Source organism: Gnatocerus cornutus, chromosome 10 (assembly GCF_029298725.1).
Source record: "Gnatocerus cornutus isolate USDA-ARS CGAHR chromosome 10, icGnaCorn1.1, whole genome shotgun sequence".
Lineage (NCBI taxonomy): Eukaryota > Metazoa > Arthropoda > Insecta > Coleoptera > Tenebrionidae > Gnatocerus > Gnatocerus cornutus.
Genome location: NC_142242.1, coordinates 154741 through 171045, shown reverse-complemented (window position 1 = coordinate 171045; position 16305 = coordinate 154741). Strand labels below are relative to the sequence as shown.

General features: G+C 35.9%; 1 protein-coding gene across 1 annotated transcript; it reads left to right on the top strand.

Moving 5' to 3' along the window:
• Positions 1 to 15491: 15491 nt before the first annotated feature.
• Positions 15492 to 16025, top strand: LOC148166877 (uncharacterized). Its single transcript, XM_088048113.1, has 2 exons — positions 15492 to 15603; positions 15652 to 16025. The coding sequence occupies exons 1-2, from the start codon at positions 15589 to 15591 to the stop codon at positions 15949 to 15951; spliced, it is 315 nt and encodes a 104-aa protein (XP_087904239.1). The 5' UTR covers positions 15492 to 15588; the 3' UTR covers positions 15952 to 16025.
• The last annotated feature ends 280 nt before the right edge of the window (positions 16026 to 16305 follow it).

The following is a 16305-nucleotide window of genomic DNA, read 5'->3' as shown; positions in this document are numbered from 1 at the left end:
GTGATTGAAAATCACCCCAAAATGACCACTTCCAAACAGTTTTTGGTCAATGCTTTCTTTATTTCGTAGGTAAACTCAATAAATTTTGACTCATTTTACGCAGAATCTCACGCTGAATCCAAATCTGGAATTTAAATTCAGATCCGACAACAAATAACTGAGTTATGGCCGATTGAATTTTTGGGTTGTCGCCAGATGGCCAAATTTTTGAAGGTTCCAAACAATTCATGCTCGATATCTCGAAAACTATTTCAGATATTGGAATGCGGTTTGCGGCATCGTTTTTCTCGCGATTTTTTACATAAGAAATCGTTTTTAGATTTTCCAAAAGTCGAAATTTGCAAATTTTCGCAAAAATTCATGACTAAAACTATGGCCAAACTTCTCATATCGATATCTCGCTTATTTTTTAGAGTAAACTCGAGTTATTATACATCAGTGAACGCAGAATTTTACGCAGATTCCAAATCTGGGATTTAAATTCACATCCGACAACAAATAACTGAGTTATGGCCGATCAAAGTTTCGGATAGTTGATTTTCATTTTTTCTCATTTTTCCCAATTTTCAAAGTTAAATATCTCGGAAACTATTAGAGATATTGAGATGCGGTTTGCGCCATCGTTTTTCTCGGCTCATTTTACGTTAGAAAAAGTGCTTAAAAGTCGAAAATTCGATAGTCGATTTTTCGCGAAAAAAAATTGCGACTCAAACGATGAAAATTTTTATTTTTTTTTATTTTTGACCATAACTCGTAAACCGTTTGTTTGATCGATCTCAAATTGGGCCAGTGGATAGATTTTGAGCTCCTCTTTCGACTGATATATAATTCAATGCTATTAAACGTCATTTTCATTTTGAAAACATTGATTGAAAATCACCCCAGAATGACCACTTCCAAACAGTTTTTGTTCAATGCTTTCTTTATTTCGTAGGTAAACTCAATAAATTTTGACTCATTTTACGCAGAATCTCACGCTGAATCCAAATCTGGAATTTAAATTCAGATCCGACAACAAATAACTGAGTTATGGCCGTTTGAATTTTTGGGTTGTCGCCAGATGGCCAAATTTTTGAAGGTTCCAAACAATTCATGCTCGATATCTCGAAAACTATTTCAGATATTGGAATGCGGTTTGCGGCATCGTTTTTCTCGCGATTTTTTACATAAGAAATCGTTTTTAGATTTTCCAAAAGTCGAAATTTGCAAATTTTCGCAAAAATTTATGACTAAAACTATGGCCAAACTTCTCATATCGATATCTCGCTTATTTTTTAGAGTAAACTTGAGTTATTATACATCAGTGAACGCAGAATTTTACGCAGATTGCAAATTTGGGATTTAAATTTAGTGTCTTTATGATGTCATGGCTTTTGTAGTATCAGAGGAAGATTAACACCTAAAACTATTTGGTTTGTTTTAGTCGGAAAAAGAAATGAGCACTGAAATGTCCGACAAGCTGGCTGCGGTTACATCAGCATATAAAAACAACAATGATCTACAAGAATTGAAGAAGTCGTTAAATGAGATATTTTTGAGGAAGCGCCACTTGCGAAGGACTAACCTTGGCTCTTGGCTCTTGGATCAGTTGGAATTAGAGCAATAATCAATTACCATTAATTAAGAATGGATAGTTTCGTCCATTTCAGATTGTTTCCCTCGTCTTTTTTAGGTAAGCCAACAAACATGAATGAAACTAATGAAACTTTTTCACACTTTTTGCAAGAAGGAGGGAGAGTGTCGAGTTTGTGTTTTTTTATTTTATTAATACTCCTTTAGTTTAATTTGAGGGTATTGTTTTTTATCATTCTTCCTTATTCCTGCAAATGGTTTTGATTCAAAAATTGTAAGTTTTAAAAACAAAAGTTTAGCCCTCTGGTGAGAGGAGGCGTGAACTATCAACTTCGGCGTTATTCCGCTAGGTCGCTTTTATGGAAAAACTTCTCTCACTTTTCGGTGTAAATAAATACAATAAACTATTTAACTTGTTAATTTTAACCTCAGAAAAACGAATCTGAACTTTGATTTAAGATTTACGACTTTGTTAATATTTTATTTAATATTATTTATGGACTAAAGACTGTTGACGCATGTCCTAGCTTCTATGCTTCGTTGACAGATTGCTTGACGCGGGAAATTGAATTTTAAAATTTTTAATTTGCATTTTCTCAAAAAATCTTGCAGATAGCGAGGAACGGAGACCAAAAATGGATGTGGAAATGTCAAATTATGCCATGTGCATAGTTTCGTGTCGATCTGCGAACTTTCGCGTTTTTCGCCAAAAAAAGTTCAAAGACTAAACATCATGGATTTTTGGCGATTTCGACAAAAAATAAAATCTCTTTGAAACCGACTTTTTCCATCAATTTGGACCTCAGGAACAAGAATCCGTCAAAGATTTTTCGATCAGACGCTCCGTTAATGTTTTATTAATTTTTCAAACTTTTATTTGGTTTGCAGTTTTTCGATGAAAATTGAAGCAAGAAAATACTCTTTTTATTAATTTTGTCCTCAGGAGTAAGAATCTAAAGTCTGATTTAACATTCACGACTTGGTTACGATTCTATTAATTATTAAAAATTATTGTGTCTCTATCTTAACGTATGTCTTAACTTGACTATTTTGACAGCACACATTGAGGTTATGTTCATGATTTAACAAGAAACTACCAGAATTCTTTACTGTTTACTTTCTCGTTCTTCTGGGCATGGTAGCAAAGAAATTACACAAGTTAAGAAGTTCATTTGAAGCTATTTAGAGTTGGAGTTGATTTGCAACAAATTGATGGGTCTTTATTGAAATTTTTAAACGCAGGTAAGCTGAAAACTGTTTGAATTCCAGCCTTGAAATGTTTCGTGGTATTTCCAGGTTCCAACTTCATTACCAGAGTTTATTATTAAAGAGACTGAATCGATGGATGATACCCATAGCCTAAGATGTCGAAAAGGCGGTTGTCGTCGCTCAACGCTGAAGGACTCTGCAAGTTATTGCACAGAATTGAAGAAACCACCCATTCAGTGCTCCCAGAGTACAGTGAATTGATCCATCACGAAAAAGGTGCTGCTTTACTGCAATATGGATGAAAAAGGTTAAATTCAAAGTCAAATGTTCTTTTTCCAGTGGTTGAAGATGTCGTTCAGTGACTGGGAGATGTTTCAAGTGTTGCCTTATTGCATTGCGGGAGCACGAAGTTTGCAATGTTGAGTCTACGAGCAGAAAACGAGTATTCTCCTCTAGAGAAGAGCCAAAGGAACTCAACCAACGGAAACAGAGCATCATCGAGATGCAGTTGTCAAGAAAGAAAATATGTACTACAAAGGCTCTGAAGGTCATCTGGTGTCTTGTGAGCTATTTTGTGAAGTCAAGGAAACATCATTTATTGGTTTCTTGAAAACGCGAGATCTGTTTGTTCAGGAAGGATGGAAGGTTTGTTTGTTTTCTTTTCTCTCCATTCATGGTCTCACCTTAATCTCTTAGTTGCAGCTTAACACAACTTTGTTGTCTTTCCTGTTGGTCAAGAAGCAGGCGCAATTAAAAGCTTTGCCGTGAAGAAACAGCAATTGACTGCACAGAGTAAGAAGAGTTTTTCAGGTGAGATAAACAAACATGTTCTTGATGAAACTTTTTTACACTTCTTGCAGGAAGGAAGATGGTGGAAGGCGTGATATTACATCAACACTCAACTCAGGCATAGGAATGATGCCGAAGAGAGGATGCGAAATCTCGAGGTTTTAGAGGCTAAACAACTCCGGACTGACCGGACTATCCAGATACTTTGGGTGACAGTGCGGCGCGCGCGCGCGCGCGCTGTCGACTGAAGAGTCTGTTGATTTCGCTCAAGGATGGAATCGAAAGCGATCATTTCTGTGTCGAAGCTCTTCGAAATCGGGGAAGACTCAAAACCAAACACAAGTTTAGGTTTGTGGTTTTTCTTAAACTAATTTTGTTGATTTAGGAGAAAACGTTGCCAGAATTCGCCGACGAAATAAGAAAGTTGAAGGCGATGATCGTCAAACACGAAAACAGAATTCGAGCGTTGTTGTCTTATCATTTCTAAACAAGTGCTCAAATCGTTTGCAATTTTCGCTTCTACTTAATTATTATGTCATTTTTTATCACCCCAAAGTGGCTCTTTAATATATATTATCTACGATTGTTAAATGTCTAGTTATAGAAGATTATAATATTTTTATGAAACAAATTTTCGCGAAAATTCATGATTAAAAAAACAATGCCAAACTTCTCATATCGATATCTCGCTTGTTTTTTGGTGTAAACTTGCGTTATTATACATCATTTTACCCATCGGCCACGGTGGATTATTCCCACGGACATTTACCCATTGTTAATCCCATCCTGATCTGAAGGCTTTGGATCACATCCCTTTGGTCCGTCCAGAGGTCGATTCTCCACCCACATCTAGCCCTTAAGATCTTGTACTTGAAGTTGGTATGGTTCCTAGCCTTTTTCTTTTTGGCGAAGTCAGAAACGCAGCTGCTGGTGGTGCTGATGCTAGTGACAAGTTGTCACGTTCCAAATGTTGCAGGTGAAGCGAGAGTTCCACGACTTCCGATGCACGTGACGTTGACTCCGCGGAAGCTTAGCCCTTCTTCGTTTTCACCGGCCTCATCTTCAGTCTCTCTGCCTCTTCGTGGTCCTCACCGCCCAAACACGGTACAAGAAATTCACGGCTTTCATCCAAGTCGTCTTCTCGGTTCTAATCCTCCTGAAATCAACCCAGAAAACTGAAAAACGATATTAAAATCCGCTCGGTTTCGAACAGTTTTCGCACCATCTTCGATCACGCAAGCAGTCCGCGAAGAGTGCAGCTCGTTTTACAGCGCGATCAAATCGACAAGAGGTACAACTTGTACACGTTCGAAATCACCACGAAAGTGCAAGCGGGGATTTTAAGGGGGGACACTTTTCAACAACGAGGTGGGGGGTTCAAGGTACAAGTCGGGTTAGACGAAATCGGCTGTCTCGCTTGTAGTAACAACAATTTAACGACGGTCAAAAGACCGAAAGAAGCGAGATTTAATGTAAGGAGTGTAGTCGAGGCGGTTTTCAACGTCTTTCTAAGTCCTGTTGTAGTTTTTAAGTAGAAACTTTGTACTCATTAATTTATTCATGTTAATGTTCGTGTTATTAATAAATTTCTTTAAATTTGCCGGTTCTTATTTGGGCTGTGTGTGATTGGTTGAAAACTAAACAGGTTTCTTCGCGACTGATATTTGAAATTTAATCGAAACCTTCTTAAAACATTTTTTTTTATTAATTTAGACTTCAGGAACAAGATTCTGTACTCTAAAGTCGGATTCAAAACGTAATTATAAGTTTACTTAAAATTTGCAATGTAGATAGGCAACCAATTATACACACATTATGCATTCATTTTTCGGTGTAAATAAATACAATAAACTACTTAACTTGTTAATTTTAACCTCAGAAAAACGAATCAAAACTTTGATTTAAGATTTACGACTTTGTTAATATTTTATTTAATATTATTTATGGACTAAAGACTGTTGACGCATGTCCTAGCTTCTATGCTTCGTTGACAGATTGCTTGACGCGGGAAATTGAATTTTAAAATTTTTAATTTGCATTTTCTCAAAAAATCTCACAGATAGCGAGGAACGGAGACCAGAAATCGATGTAGAAATGTCGAATTATGCCATGTGCAAAGTTTCGTGTCGATCTGAAAACTTTCGTGTTTTTCGCCAAAAAAAGTTCAAAGGGGTTAAACCCATGGATTTTGGCGATTTTGACAAAAAATAAAATCTCTTTGAAACCGACTTTTTCCATCAATTTGGACCTCAGGAACAAGAATCCGTCAAAGATTTTTCGATCCGACGCTCCGTTAATTTTTTATTAATTTTTGAAACTTTTATTTGACTTGCATTTTTTCGATGAAAATTAAAGCAAGAAAATACTCTTTTTATTAATTTGGTCCTCAGGAGTAAGAATCTGAAGTCTGATTTAACATTCACGACTTGATTACGATTCTATTAATTATTTAAAATTATAGTGTCTAAACATAGGACAGGTATCTTAACGTATGTCCGAACTTGATTATTTTGACAGCACACAAACAGGTTATGTTCATGAATTTTAAAGTTAAATATCTCGGAAACTATTAGAGATATTGAGATGCGGTTTGCGCTATCGTTTTTCTCGGCTCATTTTACGTTAGAAAAAGTGCTTAAAAGCCCAAAATTCGATAGTCGATTTTTCGCGAAAAAAAATTGCGACTCAAACGAAAAAAATTTTTCAATTTTTTTATTTTTGACCATAACTCGTAAACCGTTTGTTCGATCGATCTCAAATTGGGCCAGTGGATAGATTTTGAGCTCCTCTTTCGACTGATATATAATTCAATGCTATTGAACGTCATTTTCATTTTGAAAACATTGATTGAAAATCACCCCAAAATGACCACTTCCAAACAGTTTTTGGTCAATGCTTTCTTTATTTCTTAGGTAAACTCAATAAATTTCGACTCATTTTACGCAGAATCTCACGCTGAATCCAAATCTGGAATTTAAATTCAGATCCGACAACAAATAACTGAGTTATGGTCGTTTGAATTTTTGGGTTGTCGCCAGATGGCCAAATTTTTGAAGGTTCCAAACAATTCATGCTCGATATCTCGAAAACTATTTCAGATATTGGAATGCGGTTTGCGGCATCGTTTTTCTCGCGATTTTTTACATAAGAAATCGTTTTTAGATTTTCCAAAAGTCGAAATTTGCACATTTTCGCAAAAATTCATGACTAAATCTATGGCCAAACTTCTCATATCGATATCTCGCTTATTTTTTAGAGTAAACTCGAGTTATTATACATCAGTGAACGCAGAATTTTACGCAGATTCCAAATCTGGGATTTAAATTCAGATCCGACAACAAATAACTGAGTTATGGCCGATCAAAGTTTCGGATAGTTGATTTTCATTTTTTCGCATTTTTCCCAATTTTCAAAGTTAAATATCTCGGAAACTATTAGAGATATTGAGATGCGGTTTGCGCCATCGTTTTTCTCGGCTCATTTTACGTTAGAAAAAGTGCTTAAAAGCCCAAAATTCGATAGTCGATTTTTCGCGAAAAAAAATTGCGACTCAAACGATGAAAATTTTTATTTTTTTTTTATTTTTGGGCATAACTCCTAAACCGTTTGTTTGATCGATCTCAAATTGGGCCAGTAGATAGATTTTGAGCTCCTCTTTCGACTGATATATAATTCAATGCTATTAAACGTCATTTTCATTTTGAAAACATTGATTGAAAATCACCCCAAAATGACCACTTCCAAACAGTTTTTGGTCAATGCTTTCTTTATTTCTTAGGTAAACTCAATAAATTTCGACTCATTTTACGCAGAATCTCACGCTGAATCCAAATCTGGAATTTAAATTCAGATCCGACAACAATTAACTGAGTTATGGCCGTTTGAATTTTTGGGTTGTCGCCCGATGGCCAAATTTTTGAAGGTTCCAAACAATTCATGCTCGATATCTCGAAAACTATTTCAGATATTGGAATGCGGTTTGCGGCATCGTTTTTCTCGCGATTTTTTACATAAGAAATCGTTTTTAGATTTTCCAAAAGTCGAAATTTGCAAATTTTCGCAAAAATTCATGACTAAAACTATGGCCAAACTTCTCATATCGATATCTCGCTTATTTTTTAGAGTAAACTCGAGTTATTATACATCAGTGAACGCAGAATTTTACGCAGATTCCAAATCTGGGATTTAAATTCACATCCGACAACAAATAACTGAGTTATGGCCGATCAAAGTTTCGGATAGTTGATTTTCATTTTTTCTCATTTTTCCCAATTTTCAAAGTTAAATATCTCGGAAACTATTAGAGATATTGAGATGCGGTTTGCGCCATCGTTTTTCTCGGCTCATTTTACGTTAGAAAAAGTGCTTAAAAGTCGAAAATTCGATAGTCGATTTTTCGCGAAAAAAAATTGCGACTCAAACGATGAAAATTTTTATTTTTTTTTATTTTTGACCATAACTCGTAAACCGTTTGTTTGATCGATCTCAAATTGGGCCAGTAGATAGATTTTGAGCTCCTCTTTCGACTGATATATAATTCAATGCTATTAAACGTCATTTTCATTTTGAAAACATTGATTGAAAATCACCCCAAAATGACCACTTCCAAACAGTTTTTGGTCAATGCTTTCTTTATTTCTTAGGTAAACTCAATAAATTTCGACTCATTTTACGCAGAATCTCACGCTGAATCCAAATCTGGAATTTAAATTCAGATCCGACAACAATTAACTGAGTTATGGCCGTTTGAATTTTTGGGTTGTCGCCAGATGGCCAAATTTTTGAAGGTTCCAAACAATTCATGCTCGATATCTCGAAAACTATTTCAGATATTGGAATGCGGTTTGCGGCATCGTTTTTCTCGCGATTTTTTACATAAGAAATCGTTTTTAGATTTTCCAAAAGTCGAAATTTGCAAATTTTCGCAAAAATTCATGACTAAAACTATGGCCAAACTTCTCATATCGATATCTCGCTTATTTTTTAGAGTAAACTCGAGTTATTATACATCAGTGAACGCAGAATTTTACGCAGATTCCAAATCTGGGATTTAAATTCACATCCGACAACAAATAACTGAGTTATGGCCGATCAAAGTTTCGGATAGTTGATTTTCATTTTTTCTCATTTTTCCCAATTTTCAAAGTTAAATATCTCGGAAACTATTAGAGATATTGAGATGCGGTTTGCGCCATCGTTTTTCTCGGCTCATTTTACGTTAGAAAAAGTGCTTAAAAGTCGAAAATTCGATAGTCGATTTTTCGCGAAAAAAAATTGCGACTCAAACGATGAAAATTTTTATTTTTTTTTATTTTTGACCATAACTCGTAAACCGTTTGTTTGGTCGATCTCAAATTGGGCCAGTGGATATATTTTGAGCTCCTCTTTCGAATGATATATAATACAAAGGTATTAAACGTCGTTTTTACATTAAAAATAGTGATTGAAAATCACCCCAAAATGACCACTTCCAAACAGTTTTTGGTCAATGCTTTCTTTATTTCGTAGGTAAACTCAATAAATTTTGACTCATTTTACGCAGAATCTCACGCTGAATCCAAATCTGGAATTTAAATTCAGATCCGACAACAAATAACTGAGTTATGGCCGTTTGAATTTTTGGGTTGTCGCCAGATGGCCAAATTTTTGAAGGTTCCAAACAATTCATGCTCGATATCTCGAAAACTATTTCAGATATTGGAATGCGGTTTGCGGCATCGTTTTTCTCGCGATTTTTTACATAAGAAATCGTTTTTAGATTTTCCAAAAGTCGAAATTTGCAAATTTTCGCAAAAATTCATGACTAAAACTATGGCCAAACTTCTCATATCGATATCTCGCTTATTTTTTAGAGTAAACTCGAGTTATTATACATCAGTGAACGCAGAATTTTACGCAGATTCCAAATCTGGGATTTAAATTCAGATCCGACAACAAATAACCGAGTTATGGCCGATCAAAGTTTCAGATAGTTGATTTTCATTTTTTCTCATTTTTCCCAATTTTCAAAGTTAAATATCTCGGAAACTATTAGAGATATTGAGATGCGGTTTGCGCCATCGTTTTTCTCGGCTCATTTTACGTTAGAAAAAGTGCTTAAAAGCCCAAAATTCGATAGTCGATTTTTCGCGAAAAAAAATTGCGACTCAAACGATGAAAATTTTTATTTTTTTTTTATTTTTGACCATAACTCGTAAACCGTTTGTTTGATCGATCTCAAATTGGGCCAGTGGATAGATTTTGAGCTCCTCTTTCGACTGATATATAATTCAATGCTATTAAACGTCATTTTCATTTTGAAAACATTGATTGAAAATCACCCCAAAATGACCACTTCCAAACAGTTTTTGGTCAATGCTTTCTTTATTTCGTAGGTAAACTCAATAAATTTTGACTCATTTTACGCAGAATCTCACGCTGAATCCAAATCTGGAATTTAAATTCAGATCCGACAACAAATAACTGAGTTATGGCCGTTTGAATTTTTGGGTTGTCGCCAGATGGCCAAATTTTTGAAGGTTCCAAACAATTCATGCTCGATATCTCGAAAACTATTTCAGATATTGGAATGCGGTTTGCGGCATCGTTTTTCTCGCGATTTTTTACATAAGAAATCGTTTTTAGATTTTCCAAAAGTCGAAATTTGCAAATTTTCGCAAAAATTCATGACTAAAACTATGGCCAAACTTCTCATATCGATATCTCGCTTATTTTTTAGAGTAAACTTGAGTTATTATACATCAGTGAACGCAGAATTTTACGCAGATTGCAAATTTGGGATTTAAATTTAGTGTCTTTATGATGTCATGGCTTTTGTAGTATCAGAGGAAGATTAACACCTAAAACTATTTGGTTTGTTTTAGTCGGAAAAAGAAATGAGCACTGAAATGTCCGACAAGCTGGCTGCGGTTACATCAGCATATAAAAACAACAATGATCTACAAGAATTGAAGAAGTCGTTAAATGAGATATTTTTGAGGAAGCGCCACTTGCGAAGGACTAACCTTGGCTCTTGGCTCTTGGATCAGTTGGAATTAGAGCAATAATCAATTACCATTAATTAAGAATGGATAGTTTCGTCCATTTCAGATTGTTTCCCTCGTCTTTTTTAGGTAAGCCAACAAACATGAATGAAACTAATGAAACTTTTTCACACTTTTTGCAAGAAGGAGGGAGAGTGTCGAGTTTGTGTTTTTTTATTTTATTAATACTCCTTTAGTTTAATTTGAGGGTATTGTTTTTTATCATTCTTCCTTATTCCTGCAAATGGTTTTGATTCAAAAATTGTAAGTTTTAAAAACAAAAGTTTAGCCCTCTGGTGAGAGGAGGCGTGAACTATCAACTTCGGCGTTATTCCGCTAGGTGGCTTTTATGGAAAAACTTCTCTCACTTTTCGGTGTAAATAAATACAATAAACTACTTAACTTGTTAATTTTAACCTCAGAAAAACGAATCTGAACTTTGATTTAAGATTTACGACTTTGTTAATATTTTATTTAATATTATTTATGGACTAAAGACTGTTGACGCATGTCCTAGCTTCTATGCTTCGTTGACAGATTGCTTGACGCGGGAAATTGAATTTTAAAATTTTTAATTTGCATTTTCTCAAAAAATCTTGCAGATAGCGAGGAACGGAGACCAAAAATGGATGTGGAAATGTCAAATTATGCCATGTGCATAGTTTCGTGTCGATCTGCGAACTTTCGCGTTTTTCGCCAAAAAAAGTTCAAAGACTAAACATCATGGATTTTTGGCGATTTCGACAAAAAATAAAATCTCTTTGAAACCGACTTTTTCCATCAATTTGGACCTCAGGAACAAGAATCCGTCAAAGATTTTTCGATCAGACGCTCCGTTAATGTTTTATTAATTTTTCAAACTTTTATTTGGTTTGCAGTTTTTCGATGAAAATTAAAGCAAGAAAATACTCTTTTTATTAATTTTGTCCTCAGGAGTAAGAATCTAAAGTCTGATTTAACATTCACGACTTGGTTACGATTCTATTAATTATTAAAAATTATTGTGTCTCTATCTTAACGTATGTCTTAACTTGACTATTTTGACAGCACACATTGAGGTTATGTTCATGATTTAACAAGAAACTACCAGAATTCTTTACTGTTTACTTTCTCGTTCTTCTGGGCATGGTAGCAAAGAAATTACACAAGTTAAGAAGTTCATTTGAAGCTATTTAGAGTTGGAGTTGATTTGCAACAAATTGATGGGTCTTTATTGAAATTTTTAAACGCAGGTAAGCTGAAAACTGTTTGAATTCCAGCCTTGAAATGTTTCGTGGTATTTCCAGGTTCCAACTTCATTACCAGAGTTTATTATTAAAGAGACTGAATCGATGGATGATACCCATAGCCTAAGATGTCGAAAAGGCGGTTGTCGTCGCTCAACGCTGAAGGACTCTGCAAGTTATTGCACAGAATTGAAGAAACCACCCATTCAGTGCTCCCAGAGTACAGTGAATTGATCCATCACGAAAAAGGTGCTGCTTTACTGCAATATGGATGAAAAAGGTTAAATTCAAAGTCAAATGTTCTTTTTCCAGTGGTTGAAGATGTCGTTCAGTGACTGGGAGATGTTTCAAGTGTTGCCTTATTGCATTGCGGGAGCACGAAGTTTGCAATGTTGAGTCTACGAGCAGAAAACGAGTATTCTCCTCTAGAGAAGAGCCAAAGGAACTCAACCAACGGAAACAGAGCATCATCGAGATGCAGTTGTCAAGAAAGAAAATATGTACTACAAAGGCTCTGAAGGTCATCTGGTGTCTTGTGAGCTATTTTGTGAAGTCAAGGAAACATCATTTATTGGTTTCTTGAAAACGCGAGATCTGTTTGTTCAGGAAGGATGGAAGGTTTGTTTGTTTTCTTTTCTCTCCATTCATGGTCTCACCTTAATCTCTTAGTTGCAGCTTAACACAACTTTGTTGTCTTTCCTGTTGGTCAAGAAGCAGGCGCAATTAAAAGCTTTGCCGTGAAGAAACAGCAATTGACTGCACAGAGTAAGAAGAGTTTTTCAGGTGAGATAAACAAACATGTTCTTGATGAAACTTTTTTACACTTCTTGCAGGAAGGAAGATGGTGGAAGGCGTGATATTACATCAACACTCAACTCAGGCATAGGAATGATGCCGAAGAGAGGATGCGAAATCTCGAGGTTTTAGAGGCTAAACAACTCCGGACTGACCGGACTATCCAGATACTTTGGGTGACAGTGCGGCGCGCGCGCGCGCGCGCTGTCGACTGAAGAGTCTGTTGATTTCGCTCAAGGATGGAATCGAAAGCGATCATTTCTGTGTCGAAGCTCTTCGAAATCGGGGAAGACTCAAAACCAAACACAAGTTTAGGTTTGTGGTTTTTCTTAAACTAATTTTGTTGATTTAGGAGAAAACGTTGCCAGAATTCGCCGACGAAATAAGAAAGTTGAAGGCGATGATCGTCAAACACGAAAACAGAATTCGAGCGTTGTTGTCTTATCATTTCTAAACAAGTGCTCAAATCGTTTGCAATTTTCGCTTCTACTTAATTATTATGTCATTTTTTATCACCCCAAAGTGGCTCTTTAATATATATTATCTACGATTGTTAAATGTCTAGTTATAGAAGATTATAATATTTTTATGAAACAAATTTTCGCGAAAATTCATGATTAAAAAAACAATGCCAAACTTTTCATATCGATATCTCGCTTGTTTTTTGGTGTAAACTTGCGTTATTATACATCATTTTACCCATCGGCCACGGTGGATTATTCCCACGGACATTTACCCATTGTTAATCCCATCCTGATCTGAAGGCTTTGGATCACATCCCTTTGGTCCGTCCAGAGGTCGATTCTCCACCCACATCTAGCCCTTAAGATCTTGTACTTGAAGTTGGTATGGTTCCTAGCCTTTTTCTTTTTGGCGAAGTCAGAAACGCAGCTGCTGGTGGTGCTGATGCTAGTGACAAGTTGTCACGTTCCAAATGTTGCAGGTGAAGCGAGAGTTCCACGACTTCCGATGCACGTGACGTTGACTCCGCGGAAGCTTAGCCCTTCTTCGTTTTCACCGGCCTCATCTTCAGTCTCTCTGCCTCTTCGTGGTCCTCACCGCCCAAACACGGTACAAGAAATTCACGGCTTTCATCCAAGTCGTCTTCTCGGTTCTAATCCTCCTGAAATCAACCCAGAAAACTGAAAAACGATATTAAAATCCGCTCGGTTTCGAACAGTTTTCGCACCATCTTCGATCACGCAAGCAGTCCGCGAAGAGTGCAGCTCGTTTTACAGCGCGATCAAATCGACAAGAGGTACAACTTGTACACGTTCGAAATCACCACGAAAGTGCAAGCGGGGATTTTAAGGGGGGACACTTTTCAACAACGAGGTGGGGGGTTCAAGGTACAAGTCGGGTTAGACGAAATCGGCTGTCTCGCTTGTAGTAACAACAATTTAACGACGGTCAAAAGACCGAAAGAAGCGAGATTTAATGTAAGGAGTGTAGTCGAGGCGGTTTTCAACGTCTTTCTAAGTCCTGTTGTAGTTTTTAAGTAGAAACTTTGTACTCATTAATTTATTCATGTTAATGTTCGTGTTATTAATAAATTTCTTTAAATTTGCCGGTTCTTATTTGGGCTGTGTGTGATTGGTTGAAAACTAAACAGGTTTCTTCGCGACTGATATTTGAAATTTAATCGAAACCTTCTTAAAACATTTTTTTTTATTAATTTAGACTTCAGGAACAAGATTCTGTACTCTAAAGTCGGATTCAAAACGTAATTATAAGTTTACTTAAAATTTGCAATGTAGATAGGCAACCAATTATACACACATTATGCATTCATTTTTCGGTGTAAATAAATACAATAAACTACTTAACTTGTTAATTTTAACCTCAGAAAAACGAATCAAAACTTTGATTTAAGATTTACGACTTTGTTAATATTTTATTTAATATTATTTATGGACTAAAGACTGTTGACGCATGTCCTAGCTTCTATGCTTCGTTGACAGATTGCTTGACGCGGGAAATTGAATTTTAAAATTTTTAATTTGCATTTTCTCAAAAAATCTCACAGATAGCGAGGAACGGAGACCAGAAATCGATGTAGAAATGTCGAATTATGCCATGTGCAAAGTTTCGTGTCGATCTGAAAACTTTCGTGTTTTTCGCCAAAAAAAGTTCAAAGGGGTTAATCCATGGATTTCGGCGATTTTGACAAAAAATAAAATCTCTTTGAAACCGACTTTTTCCATCAATTTGGACCTCAGGAACAAGAATCCGTCAAAGATTTTTCGATCCGACGCTCCGTTAATTTTTTATTAATTTTTGAAACTTTTATTTGGTTTGCAGTTTTTCGATGAAAATTAAAGCAAGAAAATACTCTTTTTATTAATTTTGTCCTCAGGAGTAAGAATCTGAAGTCTGATTTAACATTCACGACTTGGTTACGATTCTATTAATTATTTAAAAATGGTATTGTGTCTCTATCTTAACGTATGTCTTAACTTGAATATTTTGACAGCACACATTGAGGTTATGTTCATGATTTACTAAACTTATTTTCAGAGTACAACAAATGATTAACAACGATCCTGCTTGCACAAGAGACTACCAGAATTCTTTACTGTTTACTTTCTCGTTCTTCTGGGCATGGTAGCAAAGAAATTACACAAGTTAAGAAGTTCATTTGAAGCTATTTAGAGTTGGAGTTGATTTGCAACAAATTGATGGGTCTTTTTGAAATTTTTAAACGCAGGTAAGCTGAAAACTGTTTGAATTCCAGCCTTGAAATGTTTCGTGGTATTTCAGGTTCCAACTTCATTACCAGAGTTTATTATTAAGAGACTGAATCGATGGATGATACCCATAGCCTAAGATGTCGAAAAGGCGGTTGTCGTCGCTCAACGCTAAAGGACTCTGCAAGTTATTGCACAGAATTGAAGAAACCACCCATTCAGTGCTCCCAGAGAACAGTGAATTGATCAAGGAGCATAACATCATGAAAAAGGTGCTGCTTTACTGCAATGTGGATGAAAAAGGTTAAATTTAAACATGTTTTAAGTCAAAGTCAAATGTTCTTTTTCCAGTGGTTGAAGATGTCGTTCAGTGACTGGGAAATGTTCAGAGTGTTGCTGATTTCATTGCGGGAGCACGAAGTTTGCAACGTTTTCAAACCTGATGAGTCTACGAGCAAAAAACGAGTGTTTCTCCAGAGAAGGCTCAAAGGAACTCAACCAACGGAAACAAAGTATCATCGAGATGCAGTTGTCAAGAAAGAAAATACTACAAAGGCTCTGAAGGTCATCTGGTGTCTTGTCAGCTATTTTGTGAAGTCAAAGAAACATCAAGGAATGGAAGTTTATAGAGAATTTTTATTGGTTTTTTGAAAACGCGAGATCTGGAATTCTGGATGCATCGCTGCTTGTTTGAGGAAGGATGGAAGGTTTGTTTTCTTTTCTCTCCATTTATGGTTTTTGGCAAACTTGCGCTAGACGTTAACTGTTACCAATAAACATCCCTAGGGGCTGCTACCAACTTTAGACGAGTGCATTTGATGGTCACGTGCAGTGAAATTCGTAATTTTGGAATGCGGTTTGCGGCATCGTTTTTCTCGCGATTTTTTACATAAGAAATCGTTTTTAGATTTTCCAAAAGTCGAAATTAAACGTCGTTTTTACATTAAAAATAGTGATTGAAAATCACCCCAAAATGACCACTTCCAAACAGTTTTTGGTCAATGC